At 38.3% G+C, this 21368-nt stretch overlaps 1 protein-coding gene across 12 annotated transcripts in view; it reads right to left on the reverse strand.

Annotated features, from left to right (window-relative positions):
* MCTP1 (multiple C2 and transmembrane domain containing 1) overlaps positions 1-21368 on the reverse strand; it is a 556529-nt gene that overhangs the window by 179182 nt on the left and 355979 nt on the right. For all 12 annotated transcript variants that reach the window (XR_009694230.1, XM_061152022.1, XM_061152019.1 and 9 more), the window contains 2 exons: positions 11405-11591; positions 6178-6271 (listed from right to left, as the gene is read on the reverse strand). Coding sequence is in view for 11 of the 12 variants with exons in the window: in XM_061152022.1 (XP_061008005.1) it covers positions 6178-6271; positions 11405-11591 (281 nt within the window). In the remaining variant the exon portion in view is untranslated. The remainder of the gene's footprint in view (positions 1-6177; positions 6272-11404; positions 11592-21368) is intronic.

The raw sequence follows: 21368 nt of genomic DNA on the forward strand, positions 1-21368 counted from the left end.
GAAGCAACATTTATTTTTATGTGCAATATGGTGTCATAAAGTATACTATCTACTTAAAAGTCTTCTACAATCTTCATTATTAAAAGGCAAATAGAAACATTAAGTTGTAGAAAAGAAATAGAGCATTCTTGGGAACTTTATAACACATTTTGTGTAAAATTTTGATTTTATGTTTCCAGAACTATAGTTTTAAGATTTTAAGATAGTGAGAATTTAAAAATTAAGAATGATATCCACAAATAACTCCCAACCCCCAAGGGTAAATTAATTTACCCTTGATAATTCACAAATATAAAGGAACTCTGTTGCATTTTGTATATAATACTTTCAATGGAACTATGTAGCGTTTAAAGGACATCTGTTTTCTCTTCTTCTATGATAGGTTTTAAACAGTGATCATAATCTCTAAGACTGCATTTATCAGATATTATCAATGTTATTAAATGTGATGATGTCTATGAAAGACCTATGCTATTAAAGATTTAAACCGTTACAATTCTATAAAAGAAACAGCAAAGCTACATCTATTCCAGAAAAGCTGTCATATCTGAAGGGCCACTCAAGCAACAATGGCTTCCATCTTATGCAATTTGCTTGAGTAACCCACAAAAGTTAATTTTTTAAAAGGATAATATCTTGGATGCATATGTGTTTGGCATTTAGTATATAAAACTTTCAAAGACCAGACTTGCCTTTTTCTGTACAGCTAGCTTTTCATTTTCTTTCTCTGAATAGACCCATAATGTTCAGGGAAAATATCAAGAATAATAAATTCAAATCTCTGTATAAAATATACCTTCATGACACACTCAAGCTGGAAATCACAGGAACCAATAAAAATGCAGGCAGCCTCCTGATAATGAGGTCAGAAATACAAATAAATTTACTTTTAATGAAGACTGGAGGCACAGTAATCAAAGTGTTAAAATTCATTTCATGCATATCTCCTTTGCTTCTTAGCTGATATTTACCACGCAATCTGTGAGAAAGTAGAGGCCTAAGAAGCTCCAGATAAATGGCTCAATTAATTGTACAGAGGTAGGCTTCTTTGAGCTGAGCTGGAGCTGTGAGCTCTTTATTAAAAGCACTATTCTGTCGCCCATAACCTTGTTCCTTGACTCCTCTCTGGTTTCCAATTTAAACAAGTCCCCATGCGGCCTGCTCTAAAGGGCTTTGTCTCCCCGTCATTGTTAAGAGAGCTGAGGCATCCTGGAAGTGTGAAATCAGACCTCATGAGTTGAACGGTTCCCCAGGGAACGCCGGACTGCGCAGAAGGTCAAAGTCATGGGCCGGACCATCTAAAAGTGTCTGATCGCCCGTCTGTGACACAGCAAGTTGGGGGTGGTGGGGGGTGGGTAGGGCCAGACTGAAGAGGACTGAAATTGAACACATCTTAATTAAAGCCCACAGACAGCAAAACAAAATGTTTTCTAGGCAGCCTGTCAAACGGGGCTTAAATTTAGCTCTGCTAATGAATCTGAGCTGCTAACTGTTATTTCTTAAGATAATAAGACTCTCACGGAAGCTGATAAAAAAACTGTAGCATGTCTTTTTCTGCTGTTTTGTTACTTAAATATTTTCCAACAATGAAGACAGTTTTCCTAAAGAAAAACATGGGAAAAGTCTATGCAAATAAAGGGGTAGTAAACATCTCTCTTAATAACTAGTAGGTTTCCAGACTCCGGGGGCTGGTGAGTCGCAAGTCTTGATGTGCAGCCTTGTTCCGGAAAAAGATATGCTCATTTAGTGGGACTGTTTCAATGACAGCTCTGTTAATTGTAAAATTCTCTCCCTCTCTTCCTTTTTTTCCTTGCTCTCCCTCTATTGTTTCCTGAAAGAGATGTGCATTAATTTGAGACATCAATTCACCTGGAGTGAAGAAGTTTTATATGAGTGTACCTTTTAATACAGTGAAAAGGCAGAGCATCTTTTGAAAGGGTTTCACAGTTCTCCCATATCAGTGTTTCTGAAACGAAGTGCCTGGTATCCCTGGGGAGGCTGTGACCTCTTCCTCAGGAGCTCAAAAAAACAACCCAAGGGAAAATGAAGGGGAGGGGCTGAGGAGAAGAACCCTTTCCTTTTCTTCTTTAAGAACTTGAAAGAACCAAGAGGCCAGGTCTAAATACTCTGCAAAGAAAGCCTCACTCAATATAGAAGACTTTAAATGTTCAGCTGAAAGCAAAAATTAGGCTCTGTCCAAAGAAGAATAATTAGAAGCTAGGAAAGACATATTCCAACATACAGTGAACTCTTTCCCACCACCAAAAAAAAAAAAAAAAAATTTCCCCCCTCATTGGTCTTTCTTTCCACACAATCTGTCCAGTTTCAAGGAATACTTGATTTAGCAGTAGAATCTTCCCCAGTGAACACAGGGCCAGTCGGAAGATTTTGCTCTGATGGTCCAGAGAGACATTAACCTTTTCACTGGGTACTTGAAAGGTAAGTAAGTTGTACCATGCAGTATTTTTCAGTGAATCAAACTTTTTCCCTCCTGAAGAATTTCACTGACCAACTTTGAAAACCAGAGTGCCACTTTCTCAGGCTGTGAAAGGCTGCCCACAATTTGACTGAAATTTCAATCCACTCTTGTGCCTCGCTCAATGCATGTGTATGTGTGGGAGTTGTAAATGGAGGCCTTAACCACCAGAGTTAATCTCTTTTTTAAATCTGTATTAACCTTAATGATTTGAAGTGCACTGTCCAACACTAGGCCATTGAGACCGAAGAAAAAACTACCCTCAACTATCAACAGTTTATTAGGGGCTTAACTGAAGTGACCTACTGTAGTAGCCTTCAGCTGAACAAGGCTATAGGCTTTTTGTGGAAAGGAAAAGAATTGAGGGTTTCATTAAAAAGTAATTTGTGCTTTATACTCACTCATTCAAAGAGAGTCTCAATTGCTCTTTATTCACACAGAGTTAATACAGTATCACAATGTTTCTCAATGAATGTGTTGTAACAAAAGAAAAATTTTACATTTTGAAAGGAAAAAACTCTTTGTAACTGTAGTAAGATTGATGGCTACTTAAAAGATTACAGCATCTCTTTTCTAGTGCTCCTGCTAAATGATGAAATATTGTAATTTAACATTTTTTGCTTAAACTGTGGATGTTTAACTTGATATTCTGGTCATTAAAAATATTTTAAGAATTGAGTGAAGTTGGTAAAATATAAGTTTGTGTTGCTGGACTTGTCGGGAAAAGTGTTTGGAAACCAACCAAGTATCTTATGGCAACAGTCCCGTTTATATCAGCTCAAAAGTATTTTTTTTGCTCCACACAGAGAGCTATCAGTGATTTAAAATCTCCCCTCTCCATCCACAACAGTCCTAAATGGATGCTAATTTGAGCATTTGTAGACAGCACCACTGATTCTCTTCCTTTCCTCAAACTGTTGCTAAGTATCTTGTAGAGCCATAGTCAGATTATCCACTGAGAGGCACAACATATTTTTAAAGTTCTACTTTGAAAAAGCAGGAGGTAAAGTATACAAAGAGCTTATTGGTGCCCCAAATTCCATGCTAAAGACCAGGAAGGATCAGGATATATTTATATGTATGTATTTATAGGTATGTATGCATTTATCCTTTGCAGAAGTAAAGACTTTAAAAACAAATGGCAGAATATTCAGACATCTGACTTGAATATATGGTCCTCGGTTTTGGCCACCATCACAAATGTCATAAAGACCACAAAAGGCCCAAGGGTGAGCGAGGTCAAAGACTGAATTATCCTCTTGCCCCTGAATAGTTCAACATCTCTCTTGTTCAATTCAGAGCACATTAGATTATAAGGTCAGTGTGGAATGAGGAATCATTAGATTTATATCCCTAAAACTGGAAGGAAAAAATGGAGAATCTGTTATTTAGTATTCTCCAAATTAAAGTCCATTTTATCAGATCAAAATTATGTCTCACTGAATCCCTAGGGAAAAGGTGATTGCTATTCACACTAATTTACATAGAACCATTATGAAAGAAATATACCTATTTTCTCCAGCTTCAAGAGAACATGTACTTTAACTTGCATAGTGGCATATAGGCCAACTGGGTTAAAGTAATTGGCATATTCATGAAGTTTCAAAAGCAATGACAGCTTCTCTCCAAGAGACACAAACAGATAATTATATTTAACTTGTGTAATGGGCAGGTATCTAAACTTCTGAAGTAAATGGGATTTGAATTTTTGTATGATAAATTATTGTACCCACTATAAATATCCAAGGATAGTTCTTAACACTTCAATGCTAGTGGTAGGAGCCCGCCTGCCAGTGCAGGAGACACAAACAGACCTGGGTTCGATCCCTGGGTCAGGAAGATCCTCTGGAGAAGGAAATGGCAACCCACTCCGGAATTCTTGCCTGGAGAACCCCATGGACAGAGGAGCCTGGTGGGCTACAGTCCCTGGGGCCGCAAAGAGTCGAACATGACTGAAGCGACAGCCTGCACGCGCGCACACGTGATACCCTCTGACACACTTTTAATTCTAGTCTTTTTCTCTATCTTCAGATGCTTTTAGCCCAACACTGGGTGCTCCCCTCCACTGCAGAAAATACTCAAGAAAAGTGAAGATGCCTCCTGTGATGGTGAATGTCACTGCCATGAATTTCTGAATCTACCTGCTGCTGGGAATCAAAGGCTGGCCAGAACCTCTGTAGTGTAAAAGCAGCACTGAATTCCTCTTCTGGTCTTTATGTTCATGTTCAAAGTGAACAAAAAAGAACAAACCAGTTAATCAACCATTCATGTTGACTGTTGGTTCTAATAATGAAAGCACATAATAAATAAAGTCATTTTGTCCAGATTAATTTGATTACAATCACACACAAAATAAAATAGAATGTGAATAAACTTGGTGTTCACTAATTGTTTAGTACAGGAAGCCAAGTCAGTATAGATGCAAAAAATTACAATCTTTTCTCCCACTATTTTCAGGTATGCCTATTTTGAAATAATATTTGACAATTGTTATTATCTGCTTGGTTAAAAATGAGTTGATAATATCCTCCATAAAGAAACTGTAAAGTCCCAGCATTTTTACATTTATCATACAATAAATAGTCACTCAATACTATGCAAATATTAAAAAATTTAAAATATTGTCATTTTGGAACAGACATCTGCTATTTTAGTTTTAAGGCATGTGATCTTTTAATTAGGTTTTGATTCTATTCCATTAATTAAGGGCAGCAGTGACCATATAATGAGCTTGCAAACCCTCATTTGGTAGGGAAAGTATATTTCTCCCTTTCAAATAAGTTAGCTACCCTTTGAGGGTCAACTTGCTGGCCATTCACAGTGGTAAGTGTATTTCTACAAATTGTAAGTGGATACTTTCTTTCAGGAACAGGGGAGTTTGCACAAAAATCGGTCAAGTCAATCCTATTTATTGTTCATCTTGAGATGGACAATTTAAGGAATCGTATAAATCCTCCCAAATCCTATGAAATTAAACAGTAAGTAAATGCTCACATAGCTATAAATTCAAAACAGTCACTCTGGAAAGTAATGAAATAATTAACATGTTATAGAAACAGCAGTATCCAAGTCAGGAAGCTTTAAGACATCATATTGATTTTGGCATTTTTACAGGCCTGTTTCTTGGTTTTCCAGGCCTGTTTCTTGAAAAAAAGTTTAGAACAATGTAGATGTTTAGTTTAGATCCAGAATTATCTCTGAGATGTGCCAGTGAATTTGGACAACTAAAGAATTGGATTGGCAACACAAATACCAAAAGTTCATTCCAAGTAATTGAGTGTTATGTATCTAAAATTTTCAGCAAACTATGTAAGAGATTTCATGCATGCATGTTTGAGTTATCAGTGTTGATGCTATAATATCACCTGAGGGAAGCTGATACTGTTTTAAGAGAAGAAGATACATCATTACTACCCAAAGACACCAAAATGACAAAACCTGAAAGAAATATAAACACTGTGTTGACTAAACCTTGGAGAAGGCAACAATTCAAAGCTGTTTTCATTTTTTATTGTTACCCTTCTTTTAAGCAGCTGAGACAGTATAAAAATCAGGTGGATAGCAAATCTTTGTAAGATCAACACACTTTACATTATTTACTTTGATGATTCAGTCAGATGAAATGAGAAGTTCCCTTATCGAACTGTATAGACCTGGCATGCTGCTTGATACATAGGCAAAAGGAAAACTGCGTTTCTTACCTGTGACATCAGCAGCCATTAACCCTTCCGCTCTGATCACTTTCACTTGGAGGAAGCCCACATCTTTCAGGTTGTGAAATATCCGCAACGGGCTCTGAAACACCCCAAAGTCAGTATTAGAAAAGAAAGGTCCTAAAGCATCTCTAGGAGTGCGCCGAGAAAACACCAAGCGCTATGGTTGATCTCAGGATGCTGCTGAAATGATCCAAGGGATATTTGTGTTTCTTCAATAAGGATGCCCTTCTCTGCCATCATGAATGTGTACACATACGCATAAACATTTGTGTAGGTAATTATTGCTATGTAAGTAGATTTTTTGAAACAGTTAAAAAATTCCACAACATTGCTTCTCCATAAGTAATTAGCAGTAGATAGTGAACAATCAATTATAAAATATGACATGTCTGCTTTCTCCCATTCATCTCCTTTACCAAAGCACTCCAAGAAATCTTTCATCTACAGGCATGATGATCTGGAGACTAGTGATTCTTAATAGGAATCTTAGATTGTTGGATAAGTAACAAACACACTTCGGGCTCTGGGTATAAGAAAGACAACATTAAATTAATTATTTTTCTACTATATTTTCTCCTTGGTGAGCTTTGGAAACTGTAGGTGCTAGATGAGGGTTAAAGATTATTTTCTAATATTTAATTCAAAAGATTTAAATGTTAGAAAATACCACACACCTTTCAGGTAAAAGACACACATAATCTTTTAAAATAAATCAAGGTGATTGCTAAAAATCAATTCAAAAATGATGGATAATCTTTTCTTAAGTTTGTAAATTTATCTGTCATTGTAGTAGGTATAGAAGTGTAGAAATTTTGATAGAAGAATCAGACCCAAATGTTAAAACCAATTTAATTTCATGAATTAATAGTGGTAGAGTATGAATAAGTATAATACCTAAAGGAATTAAAAGAAGGGATACCAAGAAAATAATTCAGAACTCTCATGAACATAAACAGAGAGTAAAATCAGCCAATAGAACATGATACACATTTGTTCTGGAGAAGGAAATGGCAGCCCGCTCCAGTAGTCTTGCCTGGAAGATTCCATGGATAAAGAAGCCTGGCGGGCTACAGTCCATAGGGTCGTGAACAGCTGGACATGACAACGACAGGACACACACACATTTGTTTATTTGCACTTCAATGCAACTTTCTCATGGCAAAAATCAGTATTTTTATTCAGTAAATCAAAGGCACTGCTTTATCATCATCTTTAATATGCTTTAAAACTGGAAAGCATAACACAGTTTCACATAAGAAAGTCATCTATTAAAACGTTACTAAAGATCATTCCCATCTTTGTACTGAGAGCGTGAGAATCCTGAGAGGCACGCGCTTACCACGATATGAACGTGATCAGCCCTGTATGACTAGTCATTGTTTAGACTGAAGCTCTGACCTTGGTACGCTGAGAGGAGCAAACTGATAGATGTGTAATCTCATAGCCTAACTTTGCAAAAAAAAGAGTGTTTAGCACAAGGATTAACTCCTAATCTTTTATTGTTTTTAAACAGCTGTTTATCACCCAAACTCTCTTTAAGCTACCCAGATGACAGGGTTTAATAAAAATGCACTTCTCTCTCTATTTAAATTCTTGTAAATTGAGGGTTTAAGAGTGGAATGTTAGACGGAGTGTTATAACTCAGAGATCTGTAGACACCTTGTCTTCCTAAGGTGGTAATGATCAGGTGTGGGAAGCTGCTTCTTATCTCAGAGCTTACCGACTGTTAAAGGCCAGGTAAATCTCCTAATCTAACCACGGAGAGGAGTTTTATCAAAAAACGTTCCTGCCCTTTCATTTTTAGGAACAATTTAGACCAAGTCTCACTGTGACTGAAGCAAGTATCTGCAGTCCGAGAATCGTTTTTGTACCGGTAAACTCACGGCAGAGTCACACTGTTACCGGGGACTTCAGCTCCAAAGTTCTGTTTTCCATGCAGAGGGGTAATTATTTGAAGGTTTCATTTTCTCCAGTCAGCTGACAGTCAGTAATTTATGGCAAATTTCAACTGTTTAGGCCAGCAACACATGGATTATAATAAGAACTCCAAGGGGGAGGGAAAAAAAAAAAAAAGAAGAAGCAAAACACGTAAATATATCAGTTACAAAATATAACTTTAAGGAATACTTCATCAAGGGGTATTCCGGCCTTGTTATTTATGGTTATTTTAGAAGGCCTCTAAACCAGGACGGATTCTGAAGCCAGAAATTTCCATAGCAGAGGAATCTATGATTTGCTGTGAATCCTTTCAGCCCTCAATAGATGGGAAAAGATTGAAATGCTCTGGAGAGGAGTCCTCTTTATTTTTTTAATGAAAGGCTGTATAATATATTTTCTCTATGGCTGCAGCAGCTGTCAGGAGAGCATCTCAGTTCAGCTCTATTACGGGAGAGGCAACACCCCATCCTATGGCATCGGGATGCTCTGAGGGGCCAGCGCTGATTGACAGCTTGTCACCGTGACGTCTTATTCCATCTCTGTTATGGAGAAAATTAATGTCACACCACCAGCCTTATGACTCGCTGTCATCTTAGAACCGCTCACCTTTTATCAATGCTCTAAATAACATTTCAAGCCCATCGTCTCACGGTGGACAATCCGGTCAAGGGACATTAAATCAGATGACTGTGAAATGTCATAATAAAAATGGAATGCTAACAACTTCTTCTCTAAACTAGCTCCTCTGGTTTTTAAACTGTGACAAGGGGGAGCAAGGGTTTAGCATCCCGGTTCTGAAAAGGTCATCCAATCGCTCTTGGTCTACTACCCATTACTATCCGCCCCCTATTGACCTTCCCTGCTTTCCTCCCTCCAAAAAGGAGGGGAAAAAAAAATAAAAATGGAATTAGCCATCTTTTCAGAATGTGGTGATCAAATAAGGGCTCACACAGTAATGTCTTTAATTTGTGGGGCTTCAATGCTTCACAATGAACCGCCGAATGACAGCAAGGGAGAGCCTTTTCAGGGCTGTTTCATGCAAGAGTGGGGGCAATCCACTTACTTTCCTCACCATAACCGGTGCCAACTCAAATTCTTAGGTTTAACCTAAGCTTAAAAAAAAATACGCAAAGTTCTCACTGGAAAACATATGGATAATTCTCCAAATAAATTCTCTTTTATATGTTTCTTCAAAACAAGTGATATTTCAGACACCATACAGTATTCGTTCACTTTATAATCTATCTAGGAAAAAGGAAACACTCTGAAACACTAAAATATAGGTGTTTGTCCTTGTATTGCTATGAGTGATCATAATAACATGCACTGTATTATGTTCACTGGCTTCTTAGCAAGTATGATTCTAAAGGGAGATTTAGGCTTATCTTGAAATTCAGGGCTAAAAAAAAATATATTTAAACTTGGCTCACTTTTGAGTATACTGAGCATAATATAATTTGAGAACTTAGCTGGGACATCCACATACTTTACATTTTATTGACATAATAGCTAATATTTGAAAGAAGGGATAGAAACAAATATTCAAATTCTCAGTGGAAATGGCTGATTTGAGGAATTTCATGTAGCAAAAAAGGAAAAAAGAAATCAATAGTAATTGGATCATTTCTAATTACCAAGCCTATCGTATCATACTAATACATGGGACTGTATCAAATATTAATCCACAAAATACAATATTGTGATACCTAGAATCATTTTTATATTAATATATGAATTAATTTCTTTACAATTGTTTTAATTCATGAGGCTCACTTTGGGGAATAGGAGAATATGTCTTGGTGGGTACCAAAACATGAAATAATTTTCACAACTGCAATTATATATTCAAAGATGCCATACAATACCTTAGGCGCTTAGGTGTTTTAAAAATATATACTATTTAGCCTTGCTAAGTCACCTCTATTAAACTGTTTATGATAACACCATTGGTGGGTGAGTTGTACAAGCATTAACAGACAGCTGATTCAGTGGAGATAGCCAGAATAAATTTGCTGAAGTGCACATCCAGCTAATCTGTTTGAAGAATATTGTAGAGCATTAGTACCAGCACTTCATGTTATCTGCACAGCCTGATAAGGTACATCTTTATTAAATTCAGTTATTGGAAGGATGTCAGTCAGCAAACAGGAATATTTTAAAATCTAAAAAGAATTAAGCAGTTCTTTGTTAGTCAGAGCTTGGTTTCATGACTGAGAGTCTAGAGGAGCCTCCTAAACACCTGGCAGCATTGTACAATACAAGCTTTGTAATTTTAAGTGGAAAAGCGTTTTTTTTTTTTCTTCTTCTAGCTCCATGGGTACTGAGACATTCACTTCTTCAAAGCTTCGCTGAGAGAGAACGATGGAGTAAGAGCTCCCCTCTCTGTTGATTCACGAAAACTACAGGGTGGGAAATGCATACTGTGAGGAGGTTGGGAAAGAGACTTGGTCGTCACGTTTGGGCTTGGTAAAATTTGAGAAGGATACTTAGTGACTCATTCTGCCGCCCTGTCACCCTACATCTGATCCAAAGGTAAAGAAGCTTCCTCTGAATTATAGTTCACATTCCATAATTACAAAATTAAAGGGATGAAATGAGGCTTTTCTAAGCAGCTGAAAAAGAAAATGATTTCTGTAAATATTCTCTAGTTATGAAAAGTCTGTTAGGTGCTCAGTCATGTCTGATTCTTTGCAGCCTCATGGACTGTAGCCTGCCAGGCTCCTCTGTCCATGGGATTCTCCAGGCAAGAATACTGGAGTGGGTTGCCATTTCCTTTTCTATCGGATCTTCAGGACCCTGGGATCGAACTCAGGTCTCCTGCATTGCAAGCAGATTCTTTAATATTTGAGCTACCAGTGAAGCCCCTACTTACCAAGCTAAGAGTTAACAAGTGAAGTGCCATTAACTCCATTTCAAATGTATAAAGACAATGAAATTCTAATTCCAATGACAAATAATCAACGAGCTCACTTTACAGTAGTCTTGTGTAAACCTGACTTTCCATCATGGAAGGCTGCCCTGTGTGGTAAGAACGCTGGGGAGAACCCGAGACTCTAGAACTGGCTCTGGAAAAGACCGGAGAACACATGGGGTCTAGATAGCCTCGGGTCACCCAAGTGCTTCGGCAAAGATCCGCATGGTATTTGCACCTGCCCTGCCTTCTGCTGATTCATGTCAGACAGCTTCTGCAGATGTATTCCTGTCACTCCACGTAAATTATTTACAACCTCATCTAGTCACCCCTGACCCTGAGGGAGGAGGGTTACATACGTACATATCGCTTCAATATTTCCTCGCGTTCTTTCTGGTCCTCCCGGGAGTTGACGGAGAGGTCAGAGATGCTGACTGTGGCCGAAGCTGTCAGGGTGACCAGCAGTACCAAGTGCCCCTCCCCTTCTTCCAGCTGCAGCTCCAGCTTGTGTGTCTGCTCCCTGCTGAGAGCCGACAGGTCAATCTGGCACCTAAAAACAAATGTTTTGGATTAGCAAGAGACTTTTTTTTTTTTTTTGCCTCATCAAACAGTGGAGGTGCAGGCTGCTCAGAGCTATGTGAAAAATAAATCAATGGAAATACCATTTGAACCACTGGAAGCATATGCCTTTCATGTCGGCTGACTTCACAAAATTCAGACTCTGGCTATTTTAGTAACTAATTGCTTATTTCTTATAAGAGGCAAGAGTGTGCTTATCTGATTTGATTACTACTCATCGTCACCACATTTATAAATCAGCGAGGGCTTTCCATCCCAAGATGGCCCGGATGAGTGAGGCCTTGCTTGTAGAACGACTAACATGAGTTGTCTAAACTACCAAGAGTCTGAACTTGTGTTACACTCTGAAAAATATAGGTGTTTTGTGGTTGTTCAAAAATGCTATTAAGCAGTGAATAGATCATTACTATGATGATGTCATATGTTTTACGTTTTTAAAACCATGTCAGTTTATTCACAGAACGCGACATGAATCTAAATTAACAGATCCTCTGAAGACATCATAGCTCAAGTGTTACATACAAGAGTTGTCCTAAGAGAGACTTTGTAATAACGTTTTAGCCCGCACTCAGTATGCCACCCTCTCAGAACTGGACAAATTCTTTCATAAAAACGTCAGTTGATTTGGAAGAGAAAGATACTGTGGTGACCACAGGCCAATAAACCGAGAGAAAGGGGGCAGACATGACTAAAAGACATTTACAACAGGAAATAGCCAATGATAAGAATGAATGTGGTAACGTCATAAACAGAGGGGTCAGCTATCAGGGAAGATTAAATTTTTGCCCCTTCTTATTCTTCACTCTATTTATTGTCTACTATTTTGCTTTTAAGTTAAACTTTTATGAATAGGGCATCAAACCTGATGGTTGGGTTCAAACACTTCTTTAGTGTGAGTGATTTTAGAAGTAGAATCAAAGTTTCACATTTACATGTTTTATTTTTACCTATCAGAAATGACACGAAAGATATCCAGACTAGAAACACTTGGGAAGAAGAGGAATATAGATCTAAGAAATGAAGAAGAAAAGAAACGCCCTGGTCAGTGACAGAGAATCTGTATATGCTAGATGCTAACTATCAAGAGAGCAGGTTATTAGGGTCTGTATCAAGTCTGGAAAACATCTTCCTAAAGTTAGGATGTACATCAAGTAACCTCATTGTTTCTGTGAACAAAACATCCATTTCAAAATACTCTCATGCTGTCTCCTTAAATTCTAAATGACAAAAAACCACATCAAATACCTTATTTAATATTCAAATTTTAATTGGAATTAGTTCCTAATAATACTTGGAACAAATTGAGGGTTAAAAAATGCAACAGTGAAAGACAACTAATCAAATGTATTTTCTAATAAAAAGGAAAAACATAAATTTGATTTTCTACAGATCTTTCCAGCATCTGGCACAGTGCCTAACCTACAATTTATTGAATGTGAGTGAATCTTTGGACAAGGTTGAGAGTATGACACTAGGGAATTGAACAGAGATTACAGTTCACATAGTACTTTTGGTTGGATACAGCTGGGACACAGAAGGGTCTTTCACTCACTTTTATCATGTATTTCCAGTCCTGATCATGCCCTATTCCTTTGTATGATACTGCATCTCTCTTAACTTTGAAACTTTCTGAAGGATTTCCTTCTATGCCTATTACCATTTTTTGTTATTGTTATTGTTTAGTCACTAAGTCATGTCTGACTCTTTTGCGACTCCATGGACTGTAGCCCACCAGGCTCCTCTGTCCACGGGATCTGCCAGGCAAGAATGTTGGATTGGGTTGCCATTTCCTTCTGCAGGGGATCTTCCTGATACAGGAATTGAACCTGTGTCTCCTGCATTGGCAGGGGAATTTTTTTTTTTTTCTTAAATCACTGAGGCACCTGGGAAGCTGGTCATTTAGATGTTGGCCTCCTCCTGATTTACATTAGAGTCATTGCATTTAATTCTTTAGAGTTAGGGAAGGTGTTCTAAAGATGATCTGGTCTAAGAATTGCAAACTGGCAAATGTCAGATCAAACCAGGTCGATGGATTTGCTGTTTTTATTGTGCTAAAAGAGTTTAGAATTTAAATAAGCTTAAATACAAATGCCCTCTGAGTTACTTTCCCCAATATTTTCATTACAGCTGGACTATTTCACTGAATTCTGTACCTGGTTCCAATTATACCAATATACCATTTATAACAATAGGTATAATGATTTGTAATTCTCAAAGTTTCCTTAATTTAACAATGAGGAAACCTAGGTCCAGAGAAGTTACCTGAATTAATGGAGATGCACAGTCATTAGCAGAGCCAGATCTGAACCTGGGACTCTGGAATCCAAGATCTAGGACTTTTCCTTAACCGTTCTGTCATTACTGTAATTTTTCATCTTGGAGGAAGTTTGTGTTGTGTGAGGTGGTTTTTACTGGTATACCTGGATTTGTTTCGAAACGGAAAAATTATCTGTTTTCAAGTGCAGAAGTATGTTATTTTTATGCTTTCAAAATATGTATGAACAAGGGAAGAAGGCTGCAATTGTTCTTATAAAATAATAAATGAAGAAAAGCTTACAAATTTAATGTGTAAAGTTATGGAACTAATAAAATTTAAATTATCATTACCCATTTATAGGAAGGATTATACCTTTCTGCTACAACTAGATTTTCAATATTGGGTATATTTGGATAAATAGTCCCAGCCCTGTCCTATATTTAATGTTTCATAATTTTGACTTTAATTATTTTAATATAGAAAATACCTATTTATACAAATATTTTGATAAAAGAGTAAATGAATTCAAGATGCATTTTGCTAGATGAGGTTACTCAGATCTTCTATTCATCTAAAAACTCTGCTCAGGAGCATTCCTCAGATGCCATTTAAAACAAAATGTCTCCCAATAACTAAGCAAAATTGTCCTGCTAACTTGAGGATAATGTCAGCATTACAGCATCATTGATATCTGCATTAAATTGGTATCAAATCAAATTATTGCTGGAATTCAGTGGAGAAAAACCTTTTGCTATCACTTTGTAGTTATTGAATAAATGTGTACAAAGATGGAACCCCTGCAACATAATATATTGTCAAGTGAATTCAGTCCTAACTAACATTTATGGGCTAGTACTATGACTTGAATGTTTGTGTGCTGTCCAAAATTCATATGTTGAACCCTAGTGCCCAGTGTGATGATATTAAGAGGTGAGGAGCTTGGAAGTGATTAGCTCATGAGGGTGGAGCCCTCATGAATGGGATTAGTGCCCTTACAAAAGAGGCACCAGGGAGATCTCTCATCCTCCATCATGTGAGGACACAGAGGAAAACAGCAGTTTATAAACCAGGAAAACAGGTGGAAAATTTGCTGCTGTCTTGATCTCGAATGTAGATCAACCCCTAGAACTGTGAGAAATAAACTTCCATTGAATATAAGATATCCAGTCTGTGGTATTCAGTTATAGCAGTCCAAAAGACAGATTCACCTGTATTTGGCTTGCCTGTACTATTATGGCCTCAACAAAGGAAGGCTGTGCTGTAGTTTGGTTACAGAAATACTAAATGACCATTCAGATGGTTCAGAATAAGCAAATGTTGATGGTTTTATATTGTTAAGAACATGAAAATGCAAAATTTTAAAGTACTAAAGCAAATTCATGAAATCCCAAAATACATACACAGGGAAAAGAGCCCAAGTTTGGGCATCAAATTCCCTTGGTTTTAGCCCTCCATCTATTACTAATTAGTTGTACGACCTTTTCTAAGACAACTTATCCTCTTGAATTCTAGTTTTCTTATCTGTGATATGAGGTAACTGAACTAGATGAACTTCAAGTTCTCAAAAACCTCAAATTCCACAATTTGTTACAACTCTATCCATGTTTACACTTGTTTACATCTTCCTTTGGGCTGGATAATTCACAAGCTGGAATCAAGACTGCTGGGAGAAATATCAACAACCTCAGATATGCAGATGATACCACTCTAATTGCAGAAAGTGAAGAGAAACTAAAAAACCTCTTGATGGGGGTGAAAGAGGGGAGTGAAAACGCTGGCTTAAAACTCAGCATTCAAAAAGCTAAGATCATGGCATCCAGTCCCATCACTTCATGGCAAATAGAAGGGGGAAAGGCGGAAGCAGTGACAAATTTTATTTTCTTGGGTTTCAAAATCACTGCAAATGGTGACTGCAGCCAAGGAATTAAAAGACACTTGCTCCTTGGAAGGAAAGCTATGACAAACTTAGCTATTAAAAAACAGAGACATCCCTTTGCTGACAAAGGTCTGTATAGTCAAAGTTATGTTTTTTCCAGTAGTCATGTATGATGTTAGAGTTGGACCATAAAGAAGGCTGAGCACTGAAGAATTGATGCTTTCAAATTGTGGGGCTAGAGAAGACTCTTGAGAGCCCCTTGGACAGCAAGGAGATCAAACCAGTCAATCCTAAAGGAAATCAACCCTGATTTCCATTCATTGGAAGGACTGATGCTGAAGCTTCAATACTTTGGCCACCTGATGTAAAGAACCAACTCACTGGAAAAGGCCCTTATGCTGGGAAAGCCTGAAGGCAGGAGGAGAAGGAGGCGACAGAAGATGAGATGGTTGATGGCATCACTGATTCAAAGGACATGTGTTAGAGCAAACTCTGGGAGACTGCGAAGGACAGGGAAGCCTGGCATGCTGCAGTCCATGGGGTCACAACTTAGCAACTAAACAACAACAACACATCTTCCTTTTTTGTAATTCTGCATATCAAAAAAAGGATGAGAACAAACTCATCTTCCAGGTAATGAAATATTATTCCTCAGATGTATTACGCCTCCACCCCACCAAAGAAAAAAGTCTGAATATTGATGTAAGAATCTAATCTCATTTCAAATTGTCCTCTAAGGAGCACGGGTTGGGGGTTGCATCCTAGTCACCATGGATGGAGGAAGGGTGAAAAATGGGGAATGGATTCTCCCCTTTGCTTCAAAGAACAGCTCCTCTCACATTTTATTTTATATCTGGGTTCTCCATGGAACTCCTGGGTGGGTCCTCAGCTCCCGGCTTTATCTTAGCTTTGACTTTGACTGGGTCTTTCCAAGGGGCTGTTCTTCATCCTACGCCTGTGACCAGTTGACTGGGTGTGAGTCCTCAGAGGTCTTTCACCTAGGACTGGCCGAGGACGGTCAGAACTCTCACTTGCCCAAGTGGGTTGAGTGCACCCCTTGGCTGCCACTGTGCATCTAGGCCCAAAGGCTACATGCCCCAAATTCCTGGCCTCTAAGGCCACTTCTGCACTTGGATGAAAAGCTGCACTAAGGAGTATGTATGGGATCTGGCTTCCTGGTCAACCGCTAAAGAAACCAGACGAAACCAGTTTTGTCCTTATGGAGTGAACTTATCAATGGCATAGGAGATGGCAAGGTAACTCCCCACAACTTTCCCTTTCTCACAAACCATTCCAAAAGCAGGATTCTCCATCTTGCCTGCCTGTGCACACGTGGTCAAGTGCGCACAGCTGCTGAGCAACCATGATGTCCCTGAAACACTGGGAACATGGCCAGCCCAGTAACATATCACTGTGAGTGACTCTCTAGTCTTCTCTGCATCATATTCCCTCTCTCTCTCTCTCTCTCTCAGTGCCTGGGATTGTACCTCCCTTTTAAGCACGAGCACCTCATCACTGCTTCAGGCTCTGGGTCCTAGTGAACCTGTGAGTGAAGTTGCTCAGTCATGTCTGACTCTTTGTGACCCTGTGGACTGTAGCCCACCAGGCTCCTCCGTCCATGGGATTTTCCAGGCAAGAGTACTGGAGTGGGCTGCCATTTCCTTCTCCAGGGGATCTTCCCGACCCAGGAATCAAACCTGGGTCTCCCTCATTGCAGGCAGACGCTTTACCCTCTGAGCCACCAGGGAAGCCATAGGGAACCCGGCCTCATACAAAAACTATTGACACGATTCAATCCTGACAGTTACAGATATCCAAAAGGCAAACCTGACGTGCCCCACTCCTGGCTTCTCACCATCTATGAAAGTTCTTTAGTAAGGCAATGGGTCTCCACAACCTACCATCACCTTGGGTGTTTATTTGTTGATTTACACTTACTACTTCAGTAATTCCTGATTGTCATTCTCCCACTATCCATGCTAAAGCTCACCTGCTTCTTTGTGTTTGAAGCAAGCAACCCCATCTACCTGAGATGATATATCTAACTGTCTTTCTTGGCTAATTTTTAACTAATTCTCATGGCAATAACCAGCAGTTGTCTTTTTCTGTCCATCTCTTGGTGCAGCTCAAGGGCAGGCACCTAACACAACACCTGGAATACAGTTGGTGCGCTGTAAGTATTAAAATACTTACAGAGGAGGAGATGGAGGTTCAGAGAGGCCAAAATTCTACCCATTTTGATAGTGGCAGAGTCAGAATCAGCACGCAGTTTTGCTCATGCTACCATTTCTATATTGTCTTCCTAGAAAGTGGATTGATTTCTTTTCAACACCCATTTATTAACTATTTATTTATATTAAGTGCATTATGCATCAGGCTTCTGTTAAATTTGAGGGATTCAACCCTTTCTAAGCCTTGTGATTTCTCACATCCTTATTTGCAGAACTACCACAGACCCAGTGTGTTGTTTGAGTGAAGTTATTTGGCTTCAGAGTTTATGTCAGGGGTTCAGAACATTAGAGTTTTAATAAAGCTGAATTATTCATTAGTATTGTGATATTAAGCAAGTCACTTAAACTTTTTATGCATCAGCTTTCCTCACTTATGTGACAGAAACAATAGATGAAAAACTACTTTGAAAAGATGAAAGTGCTATGTAAACACTATATAGTTTTATTATCTCATGTGCCTTAGTTTCAGAGAAGGCAATGGCACCCCATTCCAGTACTCTTGCCTGGAAAATCCCATGGACAGAGGAGCCTCATAGGCTGAGGTCCATGGGGTCGCTAAGAGTTGGACATGACTGAGCGACTTCACTTTCACTTTTCACTTTCATGCATTGGAGAAGGAAATGGCAACCCACTCCAGTGTTCTTGCCTGGAGAATCCCAGGGACGGGGGAGCCTGGTGGGCTGCCGTCTATGGGGCTGCACACGACTTAAGTGACTTAGCAGCAGCATGCCTTAGTTTGATATTGAACAACTTTAGAATTTACTGTCAGAACCGAACTGAACTCAACAATCAATAGAAGAATCAAAAGAGACTCAAACTGAAAGAGATTTGAGTGCTACTTTCTTTCATTCCACAAATGGGAAATTGAGGCTCAGAGAAAATAAGTGATGGTTTTTAAAGACCTCAGAATGGGAAATTGAGGCTTAGGGAAATTAAGTGATGGTTTTAAGACCTCAACCCCCATTTCCTGACTTCCACATCAAAGCTTGAAATTCTTTGCACTTTTTAAAAACTATATGTACTTACTTAGCCATGTGAAAGGAATACATCACAGTTATTTGGTGACATTTCCCCCTAAGTTCAAGGAGAAAACTTTCAGTATTCGTTTCACTTTTTTCTCACCACCTTTCCATCTGCCATGCCTAAACCAGTCACCAACCCAGATAAAAAGATTAGCACCAGTGATGTACATGTGAGGGGCAGGAAGTAAATGTTAGGCTTATTTGGATGCATTTAGGTATTTTTTAATTTAAAAAATAGGGCAGAAAATAAAAAAACTAGGATTCAAGCTTCATAAATATTTTACACATGCATTCACACTGGTGGCCCGTGCATCGGGTATGTCACATGCGACCGGCAAGTATCTTGAGTGATGAGCAGCAGCCGCATGACATAGAGGAGCTGACAGTGACCCCTGAACTTGTTGACTGGCTTCCACTGAACTGCAGTCCATATGACGTGCCCCGTGAGGTGGATTTACAGATTATAGCATCTAGCTTTAACTGAACCAATCCTCACACAATGGACAATGGCCTTAGAAGATGGCAGTCAGTTAGGAGGTTGGGATGAACACATACCACTACTATTTATAAAATAGTTAATCCACAAAGACCTACTGCGGAGCTCAGGCAGCTTTCTCAGTACTCTGTAATAACCATTATGGGAAAAGAATACGGAAAAAAAAGAAAGACACATGTATATGTATAACTGAATCATTTTGCTGGACCCCTGAAACTAACACGACATTGTAAATCAACTATACTCCCATACAAAATAAAAATGAAAACAATAAAAAATCCCTGTAAAGAAACTGTGGATTGAAGATAATGCTAACTGAATAAGCATAAGGGAACCGAATGAAAGACAAGACACCCAGCGTTGACACCTTTCCTCCTCACCCAGCTCTGTGTCAGCTACATTCTGATTCTGATTCACAAACCGAGGGTGTGGCATGACCAGGTCTAACAAGAACTCCGCCAAAATAAACTTTAAATTATCAGGAAGAATATCTGCAACAGAAATTTATACCTCTTCTAACAAGGAACTTTTAAGGGTGTGTTGTGCCCTGAAGTACTAGCTCATGGTATTACGAGGCCATCCAGATAAGAGAACATTTAAAAACAAAGCCTCTATCCTTCAATAAAAAGTAAATTAATTAAAAAACACAATAAAACAAAAACAAAGCCTCGAGACAGGAAGACAAGCCTCTATAGGATTTCTTTTGTAGGGGAGAATTTCTAAAAACACAGTTTACATAATTTGGACCAAATTTATCGATATAGAAAACTTTTTGAGGTTTGCTGTTTGAGAACTACCTTACACTGGTAAAACAAATAACACATAAGATCTCATATTATAAATCAATATGATAGATAACTCTTTAGAATCTTTGCATTTTAATGAATTCAATAGGTAACCACTAAAGTTGTTCAAGTTTCACGACGATGCAGTGTACACGCCACCCGACATTACTAAATGCTAATGCAATTACTGCCTTTCCATTGTCAGCACTTGTCACTGTCCAGCTGTCTTTGGGGAGATGGATTTGTCAGAGCATACTTCTATTAATACAAACTTGGGAGGTTCCCCTTCATTACCTAGAAGGTAAGCTACTTAACATACACACGGTGGTGCATGGAAACTGTCTTTGGAAACTTTGTCTATCATATGTAAAATACGGCAGTGAGTATAAACTTACTGAGAACACCTTCAGAAGAAAAAATAGTAAGTCATGAAAGAAAATGGATTGAAATCTTAATATATTTGATTTGAGTTTACAACAAACCAAGACAAGAATCAATGACACTCCATTCTTTATCGAAACATTACCTATCTCCCAAATGAAATATTTCACTCAGTCCCTAGTAAGGAAAATGGTGAAACACAATGATTTCATTAAAAATTCTCTTCAGTTTAGAGTTTTCTGAATAGTTATCTTGTGCTTTCAAACTAATAATGAAGCAGAGATTGCTTCTACTCTGATTTAGGTAGGAAGTAGAATAATCACTGTAGTATTTATATCACAGATAAGAAACACTGCAAATCAGAACCTATGGTGTCAAATGCTCACATGCAATGTCCTTCAAAAAAGAAACATTAATTTGGTTAATATACAAAGTCAAAGGCTGTTTCCTCATTTTCCACACTGTGCCTGGAGAGATGTATGTGTATACCTACTCATTGCACATTCTCTTTCCTTTGGCATTAAATTACAGAGTCACAAATTTATTTTTATGGTCATAGCATTTGAAAGGATTTTTCTTCACCCAAAACTTGCCCATTTGGAATAACTTTTTTCTTATATATTACTAAGAAAAACTGTGTTAAAATAGAACTTTCTATTGAAGTTTGCATCTGTAGCACTCTGTTGTCATGGGCAGGATC

This window comes from Dama dama, chromosome 9, assembly GCF_033118175.1.
Source record: "Dama dama isolate Ldn47 chromosome 9, ASM3311817v1, whole genome shotgun sequence".
Classification (NCBI taxonomy): domain Eukaryota; kingdom Metazoa; phylum Chordata; class Mammalia; order Artiodactyla; family Cervidae; genus Dama; species Dama dama.